General features: G+C 50.4%; 1 protein-coding gene across 1 annotated transcript; it reads left to right on the top strand.

The window, feature by feature from the left end:
- Positions 1 to 4,694: 4,694 nt before the first annotated feature.
- Positions 4,695 to 8,053, top strand: C1QTNF6 (C1q and TNF related 6; the record flags this gene model as incomplete). The annotated part of the gene is given in 4 exon segments (XM_080350741.1): positions 4,695 to 4,775; positions 4,777 to 4,905; positions 5,783 to 6,020; positions 7,512 to 8,053. Coding segments are annotated over 4 exon segments (990 nt in total).
- Positions 8,054 to 17,910: the final 9,857 nt, after the last annotated feature.

Below are 17,910 nucleotides of genomic sequence, written 5' to 3'. Positions count from 1 at the left end.
AGGACCGGACTCAGGACAGTGGAACCAAGTCACACTGGAACCTCTCTGCTTCAAACTGCCTTGGTGTCGGGTGGTTCCCTCACTGGGAAGTACCTGTCACAGATCCAAGAGTTTCTGTGAGCTCTTAAACACCAGCTTCCCCTCCTTCTTGCCATGAAGTGCTTGTTTCTTTGGTGAGAAAGATCATGGACACCTGAAGAGAATTTCCTTTCCCTTACCACTGTCCACCTTTCTCAGCATTACTTGTGAGAGTTGAGATGCTCCCAGTAGTGACCTATCTGCGGCTCAGGACAGGGCTAGGAGTATGTGGAGGAGATGGCAGCACAGGGGTAAAAACTCCTAGGTCTCCATAGAAGTGGATGGGACAAGGAGGCATTCAGATGCAGAGAAGCAGAAGGCTCAGCCGAAGTTTATTTTTAAGAACTGTTTCAAACAGGCTGCAATGTCACCTGGTATCTCCCACCCAGCCAAGCTGTTGGGCCTAGATGCTCACAAGGCAGCGAAGTCTTGCTGGTTGCAGTAGGATTAGCGCTCATAGTCAGTTGGCAGAGTTTGGGGTGGATACTGGGGCAGCTTCTTGTCTCAGTGGTCTTGTAGGCAGGCTCACAAGGTGGGGTAGGAGGTAGGACACTCAAGTTGACAAACCAGCCTCTGGGGAGAGGGGCAGCCTGGGTGATGTGCCCTTAGCTGCAAGGTATCTCCAACTGACACAGCTTGTCAGTCAGTCTCTGATAGATCGTTCAGCTGTGTCTGGCAGACGTGTGGTGTCAGGCTAGCTGTGGGGGCAATGGGAAGTAGGACAAGTTCACGCTTTCATTCTCAGTGCTGGAGACTGCCAGGTCTAGCAACAGCTTTGCTTCAGCAATGAGTACAGGTGAACAGCTCTTCCAGCTGCTCCTCAGCCACGTGGCATTTCAGCAATGCAGAGCAAAAAAATGTAATGGCTTTGCCAGGCCTTGATCTCCTTGTGAGACAGTCCAGGCTGCCGAGCAGCCCACAGCAGAAATCTCTGCTGGCAAAAGTGCCCTCAGACTCAGCAGCAGCCTGCATAAAGCCAGGGAATGTGTTGTTCCTGGTTGATCCTGGCCCCACATGGGCACAAGTTATGAGAGAAATGTTGCCACGCAGCTGATGTCCAACAGGCCTGCCTGTCCTCAGAGACGTACAAGATATTCTAAGCCAGCAATTTCATACTGTGTTGGTGCTCTTGGGTAACAAGGGCTGGCTGTTACATAAGCCTCATGCACAGCCATGGAGCCCACAGGCTGGAAAAGATTTGTCTTCCCAACTCATTCTGCAGCCTGGTCAGAGATGATCAGTGATCCAAATATGGCTGAGGATCCACTGTTATTATGGAGTAACTTGGGGGCACCTGAAGCATAAAAGCTCACTGCCACCTTTCCATGTCTCAGGTGTCCCCCTTCCCACTTGCAGGTACTATGGAAGAGCAAGCTGAAGGAACCTGGCTGCGGTTGGGCAGTGATGGAGAGGAAGTAAGTGGGGAGCAGTGCTGCCCATCACTTCCCAGCTCTTGAAACATGTGAGCTCTCTTTCCAAGGGTAGCAAAGGCAGTAGCCAAAAGCCTGAACTTTGCTTCCACAAGGAATCAGCTGTTTAGCTGAGCAAATCATGATGCTATGCGGGGCGGATGGAAGGAGGGAGGGAGAGCCAAGCCTGACACGGGCCAGAGCAGCGGGGGGAGGCACTCACAAAGGCCTTGGAGGCAGGATGGAAAAGACAGTAATTACATAAGAGCACTTGGCGAACATCTGGCTGGAGTCAGCTGGACCCTGCCGGCCCTCCCTCCCCACGCTGTTACCCAGGAGCAGCTGAGGATACGGATAACCCAGCGTGGGACCCTTTGGAGGGGAGCGGAGGTAAGAGGTCCTCTGCTTCCCCTCCTGGCTTGCCATGCTCTTGGAGAGTGGGGCAGAAGGGTGGGGAAGAGGGGAAAGGGAAGGCAGCTGCAGTGGAGGAGAAGCAGCCAGGAAGGGGAAGAGAAGTGGCTGCTTCTCTGCCTTTTGTAGTGGAGAATACCTTTGCTTTGGAGGTTTTGGTGAGGGAGGATTCCTGGCAGGTGAGTGTGTGGGTATTTGTGGGTGAGGCGAGTACATGTGGATGTGTAGTGGGGCAGGGGGTCCACATGTGCAGCAGAGGAGCTGAGCTGTACACGGGTGGAAAGGGGAGGAAATATCAAAGCCATTTCCTTCCCTCTGTACTCATGGTAGAGAGGGTTAATAAGATGGAGGCAGTCACTGAAGGACAGCCAGGCTTTATCCCCCTATTTTGCCCTGTGGAGGTGTTTGCAGGAGAAGGGTTGGAAGTGTAAAAGGAGGATAAAGCAGCTGCTTTTGAGCAGGGATTGTTGCAGTCCAATCTGACCAGAGCTTCCCTGGGCTCCCTCCAAGGCAGAGGGAGCAATGAGGGAGAGGGAAGACTATTGAGCACACAAGGTGCCTTCAGGATTGGATTACACTTAAAAGCATGACTGGCACAGGGCTATTGGATAGCATTTTCAAAACTGCAGTCCTTGAGCACTCGGCCACACAAGCCAAAACCTCCTGCAAATGTGGCTGCCCTGGCAAAATGTTGATGGTACAGCCAGTTCCATTCAGGGAACTGGCAAAAGTGTCTTTTCTGGCATACCCAGCTGGGCAATGCCACCAGTCTTTGTCTGCTGGCTCCCTGTGGGTCCCTATTCAGCTCAGACAAGACATTAAATATGAAGTCCTGCTCGTTGTCCACTGTAAGCTGTCCTTGCAGTCAGATGAGACAAAGGCAAAGGCCCCAGCTGGTGAGATCCTCCGTGAAGAATGCTTGCTCGGTTGTAAGCAACTCAGGAGTGCAGATGGAAACATGAGATGGAAATAAGGACAACAGCCTCCCTGATACCTGTTCCCCTTGGAAAGGTGGAGGAGGCCAGACATAAGGGCGAGAGCTGCAAAAGGGGGATAATATCATGCTTGGAAATAAGCCAGGCAGGAAAACCTGAGGGAGTGAGGCACTGTAATAGTGTTGATGTGACAGTGAGGAACTTTGTCTTCAATGTCAGCCTCTGAGTTTTCATGCACCCCAGAAAATTTATTTGCTTTCAATACTACTGTCAGCTGACAAATACAATGTCAGCTACCAAAATGCCCACCAGCAGCAGGCAGGAATAGACAATGCAACTGATCACAAAAAGCCACTTCTGTCAGCTGGCAAGGCTCTGTTAGCAAGGGGTGTTGCCCTAAATTTTCACCCCTCATTTTCCAAAAGGGGAAATTGAGGCTCAGGCCAGACACAGGAGATTTGCAATGAGTCTCATTGCATGTCAGTGCTGGAGCCCATCTAGGAAGTCATAAGCACAGCAACAAATTTGTTGGTCCTCTTCACGCTCCGACTGGGAGGCATGTTCACTCCATGTTAATTGAGCTCCAGGCTGACAGACAGCCTGAGAATGTCTCCAGGCCTCCCAGCCCCCCTTTTCCCTTCCCCCCAGCTTGTAGCGCATATTTTCCCAGAGTTTTCCGCTTGCTTCTCCAGTGGTTCTGGGGTCCTGCCAAACGCCAGCCACTCTCTGGAAAGCAGGGCCTCCCATTCCCAAACCAAACAAATGGGAGAAAGAAAACAAAAAAAAACAAATCCAAGCACACGTAGACACACATAAAACCCTTTCCCCTTTAGAAACCTTGGAGCCTTCAGCTTCTCTCAGAAACTGCAGGAGACATAGTGCTGACTTGGCACTTGGGACCCCAAAGGAGAAAGTTATTGCCCATCCTTCCTAAAGCCTCTCAAAGATACATATGTGCACCCCCACCAGGTACAAGTTCACAAATCAGGTTTGCTGTAGGGTAAGACCCCCAAAATCGTCTCCCATCCACTCTCCTTCTGCAGCATAAGGAAAGTCTCCTCTGTGTGTCCTCACACTCCTCCTCCCCACCAGAACGCCCTCATTCCCAGGTTCTGGTGCAGCCACTTAGTGCTCATGCCAACAGTACAAGTGTGTCTGCTTGATGCCAGGCTGAGGGCAAAGATCAAGGCCAGGGTTTGCTCCTGATCCTCAGCTTTGCTGGCAGGCACCTCCCCGCAGCGGGGCTGTGCTTCAGGCCAGGCACACCCCTCATATGCGAACTGCTCGGCCAGGGACCTGGCCAGGGACGTGACCGGAGGATGACATACATAGATTGCAAGGCTTGGGGCTCTGCCCAGGGAGAGTGGATGACCAGAGAGGGAAAAAGATGATGCCTCTCCCAGTTGGCAGATGAGCCTGCTGGAAATATTGTGCCTGGGGTGACAGGCTGCAGTGACGTGCAGAAGAAACTATGCAGGAAAGAATGGAAGATGAAGAAGTTTGGGGACTAAGAGTGGGACCAGCACAGCTGAAGAGAGAGGATTGCCAGATGGGTTAAAGGCTAATGCATGGGAGAAGGGACTAATGCCAAGGAGTGAGGGCAGAGTGCTGCACTATCCCACCTGAAGGAAAGCCTGTCTCTTGCACGGGTGCACCCCACCTTACCCACCCTGAGGTGCTCAGGGTGGGACACTGGCCTGCTACCTACCCACCTTTTGCACAGGGTACAGCAATCTGAGATGCCTACATTTTGCTGACCAGGGTTAGGCTGTTTGGAAGTGAAAAGGCAGAGGAAAAAAAAATAAGGAGAAGGCGCTACCTAGGAAAGAGTTAAAGGCGCCGAAGCCCAAAACGGTTTGCAATGGAGAGCGCCCAAGGCCAGGGAGGGAAAGGGAGGGAGAGGAGTGAGCAGGGAGCAGGTCCAAGCCCAGCTGCCTCCCAGCCAGCAGCAGCAGTGCCTGTGCCAAGAACCAGCTTTCTTAAAGCCATGGGCCCGGGGGCCGACTTTGCAGGCAGAGGGGAGCCCTCGAGCAGGGGCTGGGAAGTGCAGAGGGGAGCCCTCATCCTCCAGGGTGAGCTGCCACGCTGTGCTGGTGTGCAGGCAGAGGGAAGGGGGGCAGAGGCTGGGAAAGGGGCTTTTTTAGCTCGCTTGCGTGTCTGTCTTTCGTAAGCGTGCTTCTCTGCAGGCTGCCTGCTCTGAGCTTTGCTTCCTGCACCCTGTGCGGCGGAGCAGCTCCCCTCCGATCTGTCTGCAAGGGCCTGGCGCTGCTGCTGCTCTTGGAGGAGCCAGCCATCCTTTCGGGAAGGTGCAGGGGTTTGTGAGAGCACAACTGAGCGCTGGTGGGAAGGACCTGAGACACAGGGAGGGATGGGGTTTGGTGGGGGGAAGAAGGGGGCTGAAGTTCCCAGCCCGCAGGAGAAGGGTCCTCTGCAGAGAGATGTGGGTCAGACTCCAGCTGGGACAGGGGACTTGTTTGGTTAGACTACTGTAAAGAGTGGATACCGAGTGACTGGAGGACTGGAGAAGCTTCTTCAGCCCTCCTGTCAGATTCAGCAGCCTACCAGAGCATGCTTTTGCTAAAGGGGCTGTGTGGTTTGGCATGTCTCCTTCCTCTATCCAAGCCTGGGGACTGAATCTTCTAGTGGCTCCAATGGTTTGCCTAGTGACAGGGTTTGACGGTCAAATCGTCTTCCAGGGTTACCACTAGTCTCCATTGGTCTGGGCAGAAGGGCATGAGGCATCCTCTTATGCCATGCGGTTGCTACTCAGATTGCAGCCTTGAACCTCCAGGGACTGCAAACATGTAAACTCCCTAGACAGGACAGTGGCATTTTGTCCCACCCTTGGCTCCAGCCATAGAAAGATATTCTGTGGTGATCTCCTCTGTTCCATCCTCTGTGTGCTCCCCTTCTTATACCTCACCCTGATGCTTCCTCATTTCTTCACAGGTCACCATGGACATAATCTACCTGCGCACACCCGTGGCCTTCCTTCTTCTCCCTCTTGTTGTGCTTGGGGCACCCACTGATGAACCCAACCTCAGAGAACCAGCCCCTGGTGCTTGCAAGCGGTGTTGTGACCCACTGGACTCTTCCACAGATGACCCACCACTCCCTCCTAGCCACCACCACTTGCCCTACCCAATGCCAGAGGTCCGTCCCTATATCAACATCACCATACTGAAGGGTAAGTGCCCATCTTGGTCCTGGGATGCAAAGGCCTGCTTGGGGACAGGTGGCACTACAGTGGAGGTGACAGTTGGACCACTGACATGCTGGTTAAGCTAACAGGCTGCTAGACGCCATCCTGAAGAGTGTGTGCCCACACACACTGTGTCTAGGGTCTAGATGTTTTGTGCTGTGATCAAGAGTAGCCTGGGGAAGAGGGAGCTCAGTGCATACCCATGCTGTAACCATTGTGTCTCAGGATTTTGCCTGCTACCAGCTCTTCCTCCCTGCTAGCACAGGAGTAGCAGTGTCAGCCTCTCACCAAGCTAGGAGGACACCTTCCGTGCCTCAAACTTCCAGAGTCCTGTAGTGTGTGAGGGAAGGACCAGTCTCTACCCAGCTGCAAAATAAGCAGGTTTGGAGGGTAGTCGTTGGCACTCAGGGAACCTTCTTCAGTTCCATGGGTCACGTGTATTTCAGAGGAGGGCAAGGGGAAGTAGCATCTATTTGCAAGCACCTCCAGGCTAACTGGCAGTGACCGCTAGCTTGTTCCACCCTGCTGTGGCTGGCTTGGCTTATGGGAAAAGGTTCCTTATTTTAGACCAGCTCCTCCCTTCAGGGCTCCCCTTTTAGCTTTTGCTGCGGGCAGCTGGATCCTGCTCCTACTCACTTATTCTTGCACTTTGGTTCCTCTGGACTAGCTGGGCAGATGTTGCCCTTTCCTTGACCAGCCTGAAAATATCTGCAATCCATAAAAGCTCAGAAGGTGTCCAGAGTAAACAGAAGCAGGGAGTCGCAGATAGTTGCAGATAGTGCAGACCTGTGCACCAGTAATTTTTCAAAACCACACAGGGAAAGGACAGGAGGAAAAGAACAAGGCCCAAATTTAGGATGTTCTCACTTGTGCTGGAGGCTGCTCTGACCCCCATTTTCTTTCTATACACAAAGTACATTCTGGTGCTCATTCTGCCAAAATGATGCCAGTGTTGTCAAAATACCAGCCCTCTAACTTGGACTGCACCATCTGCCAAGACCAGGTGGGATCTTTCCCCTCTGAACCAACTCATTGTCCCTCTCTAGTCATATTCTCCTATGGGCATTAGCACTTCTTGTCCTTCTCCAGCCTACAGAAAGGACATGGTTCATATTATGTGGATATTTGGGTTGTGGGAGAGGTGTGTAGGAGGGCAGGGACTGTGGTGGAGGTAAAGGAGTGCGGTGGAAGAAGAAGAGGTCAAGAGCCCCAGTCTCCTAGGAACAGGTCCTAGTGCCTCCAGCAAGGCCATATCAGGTGGTGAGCAGGGTATTCATAAGAGACCCCCAGTCGCACGCAGAGCTGTGCTAGCTCCTGTCCCGTGAAACACAATGATATTGTGACCCTCAGGAATGTTCCTTCTTCTGGCATTGCTCCATCCTTGAGCAATCCTCTGCCTCCTCATTGGCCTTTCTCACAGCCACTTCCGTCTCTCTGGTATCACACAGGAATTCTGTCCTATGCTGCTTCTTTTAGGAGAGAAAGGAGACCGAGGAGAGCCTGGGATGCCGGGAAAATGGGGCAAAGAAGGACCACGAGGCGAGAGGGGTGCCCAGGGCCCGAAAGGCAGTAAAGGACAGATGGGCACAGCAGGAGACCCCTGCAAGCACCAGTACGCTGCATTCTCCGTTGGTCGCAAGAAAGCACTGCATAGCAGTGAAGGCTACCAGGTCTTGATCTTCGACACTGTGTTTGTCAACCTCTACAGCCACTTCGACATGTTCAACGGCAAATTCTACTGCTATGTAGGTGGACTTTACTATTTCAGCCTCAATGTCCACACCTGGAACTTCAAGGAGACCTACATGCACATCATGCACAACGAAGAAGAGGCAGTCATCTTGTATGCCCAACCCAGTGACCGCAGCATTATGCAGAGCCAGAGCCTCATGCTGGAGCTCCAGGAAAATGATGAGATCTGGGTGAGGCTCTACAAGCGGGAGAATGCCATTTACAGCGATGATGTTGATGTGTACATCACCTTCAACGGGTACCTGGTCAAGCCCAGCCTTGACTAACTGCCTCTCCTCCTTCTTGGGGCCTCTTTGGCCTTTTCCTTCTTCCTCTCTCTCTCTTTACTGCCCATAACCACTGCAAATCACTTAGAAATGGGCCTGTTAAGTCTCAGGCACTGAGTATGAAACTTGCCACACTGGGTCTCTTGTAGCCAGGCCTATATCTGTCCACTTACAGCGTGACGCTACCATCTCTCACCCCCTCACCTCATGACCCCAACTTAGGTTATTGGCTTCTTCTAAATCTGCCAAAAAACTGTGCCTGGCATTTAGGGTCCTAGAGCAGGAGGAAAGCTATAATGCTGTTCCTGGGGATGCGTCTCTTCTTGGGGTTTCATACACAAGAGCCTCCTGGAGAAAGGGTTAGAAAGTCCCTGCCACCCAGGTGCATCCTGGCTCCTCTCTGTTCCAACTAAACATGCCAGTTTTGCAGCCCACAACATGGCCCTGGTGTCACCTCTCACACCTGTAGTCTGCAGAGCAGACTGGGATCTGATGGCCTCCTATAGCACAAGTAAGATGTAGGAGCAGTGAGACATGATACTGTCTTTCCAAGAAAGCGAACAGTTGGCCTTCTGAAGTGTGTTCATTGACTTTCTTTAGACACCCTTCTGTTTGGCTATAAAATCTGGGCCTGGTGGGGTTGTCTGCTGTGCCAGCTCTAGTTCTTCAAAAAGAATAAGGGCCAGACACTCAGCCAGACCCTTCAGAGGCATCTGTCATTGAGTCAGTAGAGCCCACCACTGTATTCCCACTACGGATCATAAGTACAGAACGAGAGAGAGAGCAACAACCCTACAAAACCTCCCTCCCAGACCTCACATGCGGTGCTACTTGGTTGTGGTTCCCCGGCTGTGGGAAGCTAGTCCATACAGTGAACCCAAATCTGCTCTCTTTGGCAGGGGTGCATCCATCCATTGGTATCAGCAGCCATCCCTAACACTCACTGATGTGAGGGGAGAGCCAGGACTGGGCCCTGGCTCCCGTGTGCCATTGCGCTGGTCCTCCTGAAGGTGGTTCTCCCATGCTGGTATTGAGGGACTGCTGTTGCAGGACCTGAGCCAGAAGCTGCAAGGGCAGTTGCAGTTAAATCAGATCCAAACCTGGGCAGGTTGGCTCCTTCCTACCTCTGTGATGGAAAAGAGAGAGAGGTGAGATTACAGCACCTTGGCACAGGGTTAAAAGCTTTACTGCCACATGCTCTGTGCTCTTTTCTGGCAATCTCATCAGAACAACTGAGAAAAGCATGGGGCTAAAACAAACCCTTGCTCTTCTTGTCAGGTTGGAGATTTCGCAGTGGGAAAGGAATGCCAGGGGTGAGATTTGTACTGGCCTCACGCTGCGCTCACTCACATCCCTCTGGGGTTGCTGCAGTCCTGGGGGGAGCAGATGAGGCTGACTCAGTACTTGGAAAACCTACTTCCACATGTTGTGGTACTCCTGTAAACAGCAGTGCCAAGAGTTGTCCCTTTTTTGAGTCTCAGGGCAGGACAAGCAGGGGAAACTGTGTTTCTCCTATGCCCATCACTGATGATGAAGTCTTCTGCCTTACCTAGCTTCTGTGGTCTCATGATTAGCCACGGTCTCTGCCTTTAGCACCTGGGACTACTAGAGCTCTCCCATAGGAGATACACATCAGATTATTGTACAAGACTAGGTCCAGTACACTCAGCCCAGGATGGTGAAGGCACAGGGATCCAGGCTAGATAATAAATATGAGCTTGAGAGAATTGCAGGACATTTTCTCTCTTGCCCTGTTTACTTACCTTCCCTGCTTTGCTAAGGAAGCTGTACAGACTGGAATGAGTTTCAGGCACTTTCTGCCCTGGATCCTCCCCACCACGGTCACTGAGGCAATGAGTATAAAAACAAGGTTTCACTGAGGCAAAGCTGGATTTTTTTTCCTGGGAAACATGATGCTGGGATCATGGGAACTAAAGGAGACTTGAGTTTTATCCCCTCCGATAGCAGATCAAGTGTGTGGAATTGCTCAGAGAGGATTTCAGGCAGTAGAGGTGATGCTCAGGACAGAATCTCTTTCTCCTTTTCTCAACAGGTTGCAAACCCAGATATTGTCTCTTTACAGTGTGTAGCACCCCTGTGTCTCCCTGATGAGAAGCAAGCCTCTCTTTACACTGAACATCTCCAGAAACAAGCTCCATTCTTCCTCCTTTTCTATTTGGTGTTTGAATGCCAGTGATAGTTCTCACGTGCAACCCATGAGCAGCCAGATGGTGCCTGATGAGTGTGAGAGGGTAGGGGAACCAAAGGGTATGTTTAACAGGCTTCTTGGTGCTAAACAAGATGTCAATCCCTTGGTGCTAAATCAGATTTCAGGAGTATTGGATGCTTTCTGAAAGGTGTAGTAGGCTGAGTTGTAATGTACTGTGGAATTAATGGTGCTTTATGTTACAAAACCAAACTCCAAAAACTTTTGTGTATATATATATTTTTTTTCCAGTGGTATTAAACTTTTTTCCCTAGTTGTTTTGCACTTAAGTCTGCTTTTACCTCCTAACCTATTCCTTCTGGCTCTGGTTATAATCAAATAGTGTCATGGAGAAGACAATGACCTGAAAGAGACAGGTACCAAGTCTAACTCAGCTCTGAAACTTCCCATGGCAATGCTTGGCAATCTTCTGTCTGTTTCCTTTATGGAGAGCCATAACCTTAAATCTATGTACTACTTTGACACTTCTAATTATGACAACCCTCTTCTCCCTGCAGGGAAAATTTTACATAAATTCAAGGAAGGATTCTTCGGAAATTATCAAACCAAAGAGGGCAAAACAGTACCTTGTAGAATTAGTTTTCAGATACTTCGCTAAATCTATTGAGAAGGCTGGGCTGATGCTGGACTTCTTTTAAGAGGGATCAGACCCTTTATTCTTGTGAAGTTTTGAGTACATCCTTATATCATGCAGTTAGTAAGTATGCGTGTTTTCCCTGTGGTGTTTATATTTTCTCTGCCAAAGGGTAAAAGCCAGGTAGTACGGATGTATAGGGACATCAAACTGTCGACTAGAAACTTTTGTTTGCTAACAAGGAGATGGGTGACAGTTCCAGAGTTAAGCTGGCCACAAATATTTGGAAGACCTGTGTGTGATGGGAAAGGTTTGAGGGTCAGGTCAGAGGTGGAACACAAGAGGAGATGCCCATATAGGACCTTCTGTTTTGAATTTAATTAATCTTCACATAGCTTCCCCTGTGTTTTGATGTGTACCAGGCGCTACATTTGGCAAGGAGTAGAAAACATAATCATACACATCCTTACAGGCCACTTTGTGTTAGGCCCAGAGCTAGGGCTATATATACATACCCTAGTAAACGCGATACTCTGACAGGTTGGACCACAGCCTTCTTTGGGTTTTTTATTTACTTCTGAGGAACCAGGTAGAAACATGTCCTCAGGAAGTGCAGGGGTTACGCTTGTGCATGTTCTTGGCCCATTGAGGTGAGATGCTGGTAGATTGGAGGTACTTTTGTCACACTTACAAAAGGTGAGGAGCGAGGGAGGAGCGGAAACGTGTAGCCCAGATCTTCTAGAAAAGTTTTCTGTGATACAATCCTTCAGCCTGCCTGCTTGGAGAGTAAAGTGTCACCTGAAGAGTGTCTTCAGCCAAATTTCTTGGGGCTAAGATGCATGTGTGACAAATGGAGTGTGTAGCCAGTGCCACCCATCACACCATGGATGCCCAGCTGGGGAGTTGCCACAGGTGAGGCTCAGCTCAGACAAGGTGAAGCCTGCAATGCTGTTGAAGAAATGAGGGCTAAACTGGCTCAGACCAGCCCTGCTGCCCAGCCAGTGGGTGCAGCCATGCTCTGACAGCCACAAGACCTCAAGTCACCTCATTCACCCAGGGTTGGGTCCTTTTCCATGCAGTGGGGCTGCCCTGTGTTATGTGAGCCTGGGGAGGTGACAAGCCAGAACCTCTCTCTTGGGCAAAGCAAGAAGCATGCCTTGGAGTGGGCAGATGCAGCAACTACCCTGAGGGCTGTGCGTCTCTTCCCCTGAAAGACAGGTCCAAGTTCTGCTGCAAAAGGGTCTGCAGCTGCATCTCAAGCTTGTTCAACGTATGTGCCAAGGGGTTGGCCCTTTAAACTGGCTTCCTGCGAGTTTGTGGTCTTGCAGGTATGAAAATGGGGCAGTTGGAGAGGAGGTAAAAGGCAGGATATGGTGCTGTCTCTGGGGAAAGAAGCATGTGTTGGGACCAGCTCAGAAGAAGCTGAAGGTCTTGAAATAGTTCCCTTCCCTGTGATAGCTGTGGAAACAGAAAGAGAGAAGCAGAGCAAGAAAAGGGGTATAAAAAGAGACTTTTCACCCTGCTGTGGGCACTTGGACACAGGTGCCTGCACCCAAAGCTACATGGAGTGCAAGTGGTGCAGCATGGCAGGACCTGGCACTGCATCTCCATTGACCCTTTATCAAGGGTGGGCCTGGCAGATGCCAGCAGAGCCCCCACCTTGTTCCATCCTGTGCATCGCAACTGGATGCCATCAATGGGCTGAACCTACCTCGGATCTTCTGTTGCTCACCTTTGCTTTCCCATTGCTGGCTGGGAGCTGCCATTGGGCCCAAAGGGCTGGATGAAGACTCTGGCCATGTCTGCATGGGTGATGGGACACAGCTGCATCACTGAGGGCCATTGTTCCACCACCTCGTGTGACATGGCCCTCCTCTAACCGCAGTGGGAAAACAGGCATTTGCTAAGCCATGCCGGGCTTCAGAGGTCAGCTCGGTGCTGCGCTTTTGCTATGACACCCACACATGTACACACAAACATACCAGCCCTGTATGGACATCTCTCACCTTCCTGCCAACGGAAACCGTTGCCCTTTGCAAGCCTGGCTCGCTCTGAAGATGCTATCAGGAGGTAGGTAGAGGGAGGCTGAGGCTCTAGGCCTCTTCAGTACAAGCACAGCTCCCTCACGTCATGACATGCCTCCCCCCTTCTCCAACAAGTCCTCTGTGCTCTCCCTCCTCACAGTTATACCACAGTGAGTGCCAGGGCAGAAGATTTAAATCAAAGGCTTCTGACAGTTTCTCAACCCACAGACCAGTCCCATCTCTCGAGTTTGTGTCATTTAACTCACAAATGACCAGGGAATTGTTGTGAAATCTCGCACCTTTCCCAGTCTGTGTGCAATGACTAAGACGGGAAGGAGCAGAATGGAGAACTCTTGGGTTGGACAAGCTAAAGAGGACAGCAGGTCTCCTATCTAACCGACACTGAGCCTGTAGGCATCATTTTCACTGCTCTGGTCCCTTGCTCTAAAGTTCTGACCACTCTCAGGGTGTCTGACATAACAATGTCCTAATGCGAGACTTGCGCAAACATCTTCCATGGGGTACCTGAGGCTCACTGCATCTTCCTGCTTGTCCCACACATGCTTTTATGGGCTCCTGGCATTCTCTCATTTTCCCCAACACACATGTTTTTCCCCCATCACATGTACTGAAGTAGTGGAATGGAGCAGAGTACTAGAAAGGACATTCCAGGCAACCAAGCCCTGTCCCCTGCAGCCACAGGCAGGAATTCAGCAGATCTTTTGGGCCAAGGGCCCACAGAATTACCATTGCCTCAGTTAAGAACACCTCCCAAACCTTTGCTTTGCCCGGCTGCCACTTCTCTCCATGTGGTATGAGCGTGGCATTGTTTGACTCTCTAGATGACTTATGCAGGTTTTTACAATTGTACCATCTTAGAAGCTTGGTGCCACAAGGCTTTGAAATGTTTTTCGTTTGTTGTTTGGTTTTTTTTTTTTAATTCCATTAATTTGTGATAAGTGAGTCTGAAGCACTCCACTGACCCTAGAACAGGCTTACTTCTCCTCCCCCATCCCCAGCCCTGCCAGCTGTAGGGGCAGGACAGCTATGGCTTCATTGCAATGGCTAGACCATGCAGGGACCATGGTGTGATGGCTCAGCCCATGGCTCTCTTGTCCAGCAGGGTGGCAACCTGAGCTCCAGGGAAATGGACACAGGATCACTGCATTGCTTTGTCTTTGCCACAGTGCTTTTTCTTCTTTTTTTCCACTCCTGCCACCCCCACCCCTTTAAACTCCTGTGACAACTCTGCTCAGCATTGCGACGGGCTGTGCAGAGAGTTCTCTGAGTGCAAAGTGCAGGGGAAGCAGTGGGAGGGTCAGGTGAAGACCGAGAAGGGCGAGAGGAAAAGGTCAGTGACGCAAGCCCAAAGCGATGGCTCTCAGCTGAGCTGCTCTGCTCTTCGTCCGTCCGCAGTGCACTATTTCTATTCGGCAGCAATTCACACATCTGAGGACCACAACTCCTTCCACCACCCACGCTCTTTCCTCCCCACTCACGGGGGCTGAGGCAGGGGAGGGGGGAAGGAGGGAGAGATACTGCATCAGGCTGCCAGCACCATCTCCAAGACCTAAGGGAAAAAAAAAACAAAAACAAAAACAAATGAGCAGTCCTTTTCAACAGCCACCTTCCCTTTGGGCACTGAGCATCTCTGATGAAGGAACCTGCTAGCTGAAAAGGAGTTGGGGAAACAGGAAGAAAGGGGGGAATCCTTCCTCTTGGGGTGCAGGGAATGTCAGCACTGGAGAACCATACTGACACCCTTGTCCTTGAAACATAAAAGCAACTGTGCTCATTTCCTCTTAGAAATAAGGTCTCACCTGGGTAGATCGTGGCTAAGGGATTGGACCCTGGTGCCTGCGGACACATGTCCTTGGCCTGTTCCCAAGGTAAGCATTCAAGTGGAGCCAAGTGCTTGATCCCCTCTGTGTTTCCCCACTGGGCTGCAGCTGTGCGTGCGTGTGTGTTTGTGTGTGCCAATGTGTGCACAGGTGCAGACAGAGGGCATTCCCCCCCCCAAACTTCTCTACAGCCTGCTCCCAACTGTGTGGCACAGCACCCTCCTAAAATAGCCCTCCCTGCCCCGCTGCAATCATTCTTTTGAGCTGCAGGGACAGGGATCATGAAATTATGAAATGCTTTGGTGCTCTGTGCCCTTTTCTGCTGAGGGAGCAACAAGGAATGGAGATATTCAAAAGGGCATTCTCCTCCTGTCCGTGCATGCTGCTCTCAGGAATAGATGAGGAGGAACGTTACACAGTGGTACTGTCTTACTCTCAGGGAACAAAATCCCATTTCCCTCAAGACCTCCACATCCCATTTCCCAAATACAGGTGCAGTCAATGGGACAGATGTGGTGAGCTTCAGCTTTCTGTTATAGCAACGAACCTGAAATGTATCATATGTAAAGGGCTCTGTGTCACATCTCTCAAGGAGCATCTTCAGGCTCCTCAGAGACCGTAGTGGGGCAAACAGTATTTTCCACACTCTTTGTTTTTCCTCCAAGTGGTGGTCTTGCAGTGTTCATCAGGATCTGATGAGTAGTCTCCAGTAACAAGCAGCCTTTCCTACTCCAGTTGCTGTAGCCAGAAAATGGGCTCTTCAATTGCATACAGCCATACCCAAAAGTTTCACCAAGCCACAGAGCCACTCTGCTGCAGGCAGTTCACCTGTAGGGCTCCCTAGGAAGAAAAGCACTCAGAGGAGGGAGCCCACAACTGAAACTCTGACAGAGATGGGCTCTCAAGAGGGATGAGGAACTCTTTGGGTTAACCTATTTCACAAGGCAGTACATCACTTGAGGGATTGAAGTGCTCTTAAGTCCTTGGGTCAGGTTGTGGACCTGGGCTTCACCTTTCCCTGCCATTCCTTCCATCCAGGCATACTGATTGGGTTCATTGCCTTTCTCATCATATCCTCTGCCTTCTAAGAGTGGGGAAGAAAGAGTAAAGTGCTTATGAGCAGTGAGGTTGAAGGGGCGAATGGGGAGCGCTGAACCTGAGAAACTACAGAACAGGGGAAGAAATTTTCTCTCCTGATTGAGCCCAGGGGAGAGACAGGACTGCAATTCCTGAACATCAGTCTGTAGGGAGAGAGGCATCTGCCTCCAAACAAGTCATTTCTATTGAGGCATTTTAATGACATGAAAAATAATAATTGCCATAGTCGCAAATAAGTAACACCCAGAAGAGCTTCAGGGAGAGCAGGGGATTGGCCTTCGGATAAGCGTGACATCATCAAGCATATTTTAAAACAAAATCAACGATCTAATTAACTCCCTTCTAGAAACTGCTCAGGCATAGAAATGAAGAAAATGGAGGAGCAAGGAGAGCTCTGAGTAGAGCGGGGGTGGTTGTTGTAATGGATTTTTCCTCTAGAGAAGGAAGGTAAATGTGATTAAATTGGGAGCGGGCTTCGCTAATCAGAGCACCTGAGGGTTTATTCCCAAGAATCTGCTTCTAGTATCATGTCTTGCCTTCAAGCACTTCTGAAAGTACAATAAATCTCAAAATTCTTCCCAATTTATTAGGTCCGGAAGCCATCATTGCTTCATATTAGGTTTGTCAAGCATTTTCATACAAGCCCCTCTAACTTTAAATAGAGAGAGATGTAAAACGTTGGCAGGCTGCAAAATAGAGCAGGGCTTTATCTTTCCAAGACTGCCCAGGGTAACAAGGTAATAATCTGCTTCAAGGACGAGAGCAGTCGCTGGTGCTGAATAGCAAATTGGCCAGTGTTCAGGTTATTAACTTGCTCGGGCAGAGATTTGGTATAAGGTTGGTCTCCAAATCTGGTGCTGCCCTCCTGTAAATCATATAACTTGCATAGGTACCCCCTCTTCAATACAGACCTGTGACCGAGTTCATGAAGCACACTGGCCATCCCTCTGCAGCATTCAATGCAAGGGAAACCCTCAAGGATATGTGTAGGCACATTTTAATACTAGAAGTCAATAATGTCCCCACAGACCTGGGCAGCAGACACCCATCTGTGATGCAGGATCAGGTGCCTCTTCTGCACGTCTCAGTTCTTAAAGATGGGAAGATGTCCTTTATGCCTTTTTTTTTTCTTTTCTGCTGTGGAAACTGAGACACAGAGAGGATGTGAGAGCCGTACAAATACATCAACAGTCCCACGGGTACACCACCTTCCAGTTCACACTGGTGAGTTTTCCATTGCAGCTGTGCCAGGCTAAAGCCACCTGGGTCTGAGCAGCACTTGTGGCACCACAAGCACTCATCAAGGAGGTACGCAACCTCACTTGGGAGCTCTCTGAAGCCTTGAGTCTGCTGCGTGGGCTTTGAACTGAAGTCCTGACACTGTCTAGTTCTGTCCGAACATACTGAGGAACCGGGGTTCAGGTGCTGAGTAGGGACATCTCGTGACTGTCCTGTGCTCATATGTTCATAGCTGCGTGTTCACAGCCAGGCAGGCTAAGAGTGAAACTACTCAAAAGTGGCACACTTCCCCCTCCCACCCTTGTTTCCCCACTTCTCTGGGCCTGTGACCATCACCATCAGGGAGTGAAAGTGAACACCTCCTCCATCTCCTCCCACCTGTGGCCCCAGACTTGCCACAAGGTGAGAGTGTCTGCAAATAAATGCCTCAGCTTCCTACCACTTTTATCCATGTTCTTCCATAGCTTGCAGGGCTAGGGAATCCCTACTTTTGAAAATTTTGTGTATTCATGTGTATATTTGATGTTTTCTACTTTTATCAGGCAGATCTAGCAGGACACTCTCTGTGGGACAGAAGCTGGAAGGGAAGAAATGCAAAGAACTCATTTGCTGTGTAGGTGGGCTTAACAGTTGCTGCCTGGAATGGTTACCCCATTGAAGTACCTGATCCCAGAACTCGCACTCCGTTGTTTAAATGTCTCTCCACTTAAACATGGTGATGGAGATCAATCCGAGGGCAGCATTTATCCTATAGCAGGAATATCCCCAGGGATGATGGAGCCGGAGGAAAAAAAAAAAAAACCTCTTTAACATTGGCACAAGGTTGCCATTTTGATACAAAGCAAAACCTCTGT

This window comes from Nesoenas mayeri (genome assembly GCF_963082525.1).
Source record: "Nesoenas mayeri genome assembly, chromosome: 1".
Lineage (NCBI taxonomy): Eukaryota > Metazoa > Chordata > Aves > Columbiformes > Columbidae > Nesoenas > Nesoenas mayeri.
The sequence above is the reverse complement of the archived record's forward strand: the minus strand, read 5'-3'. Positions and strand labels throughout refer to the sequence as shown.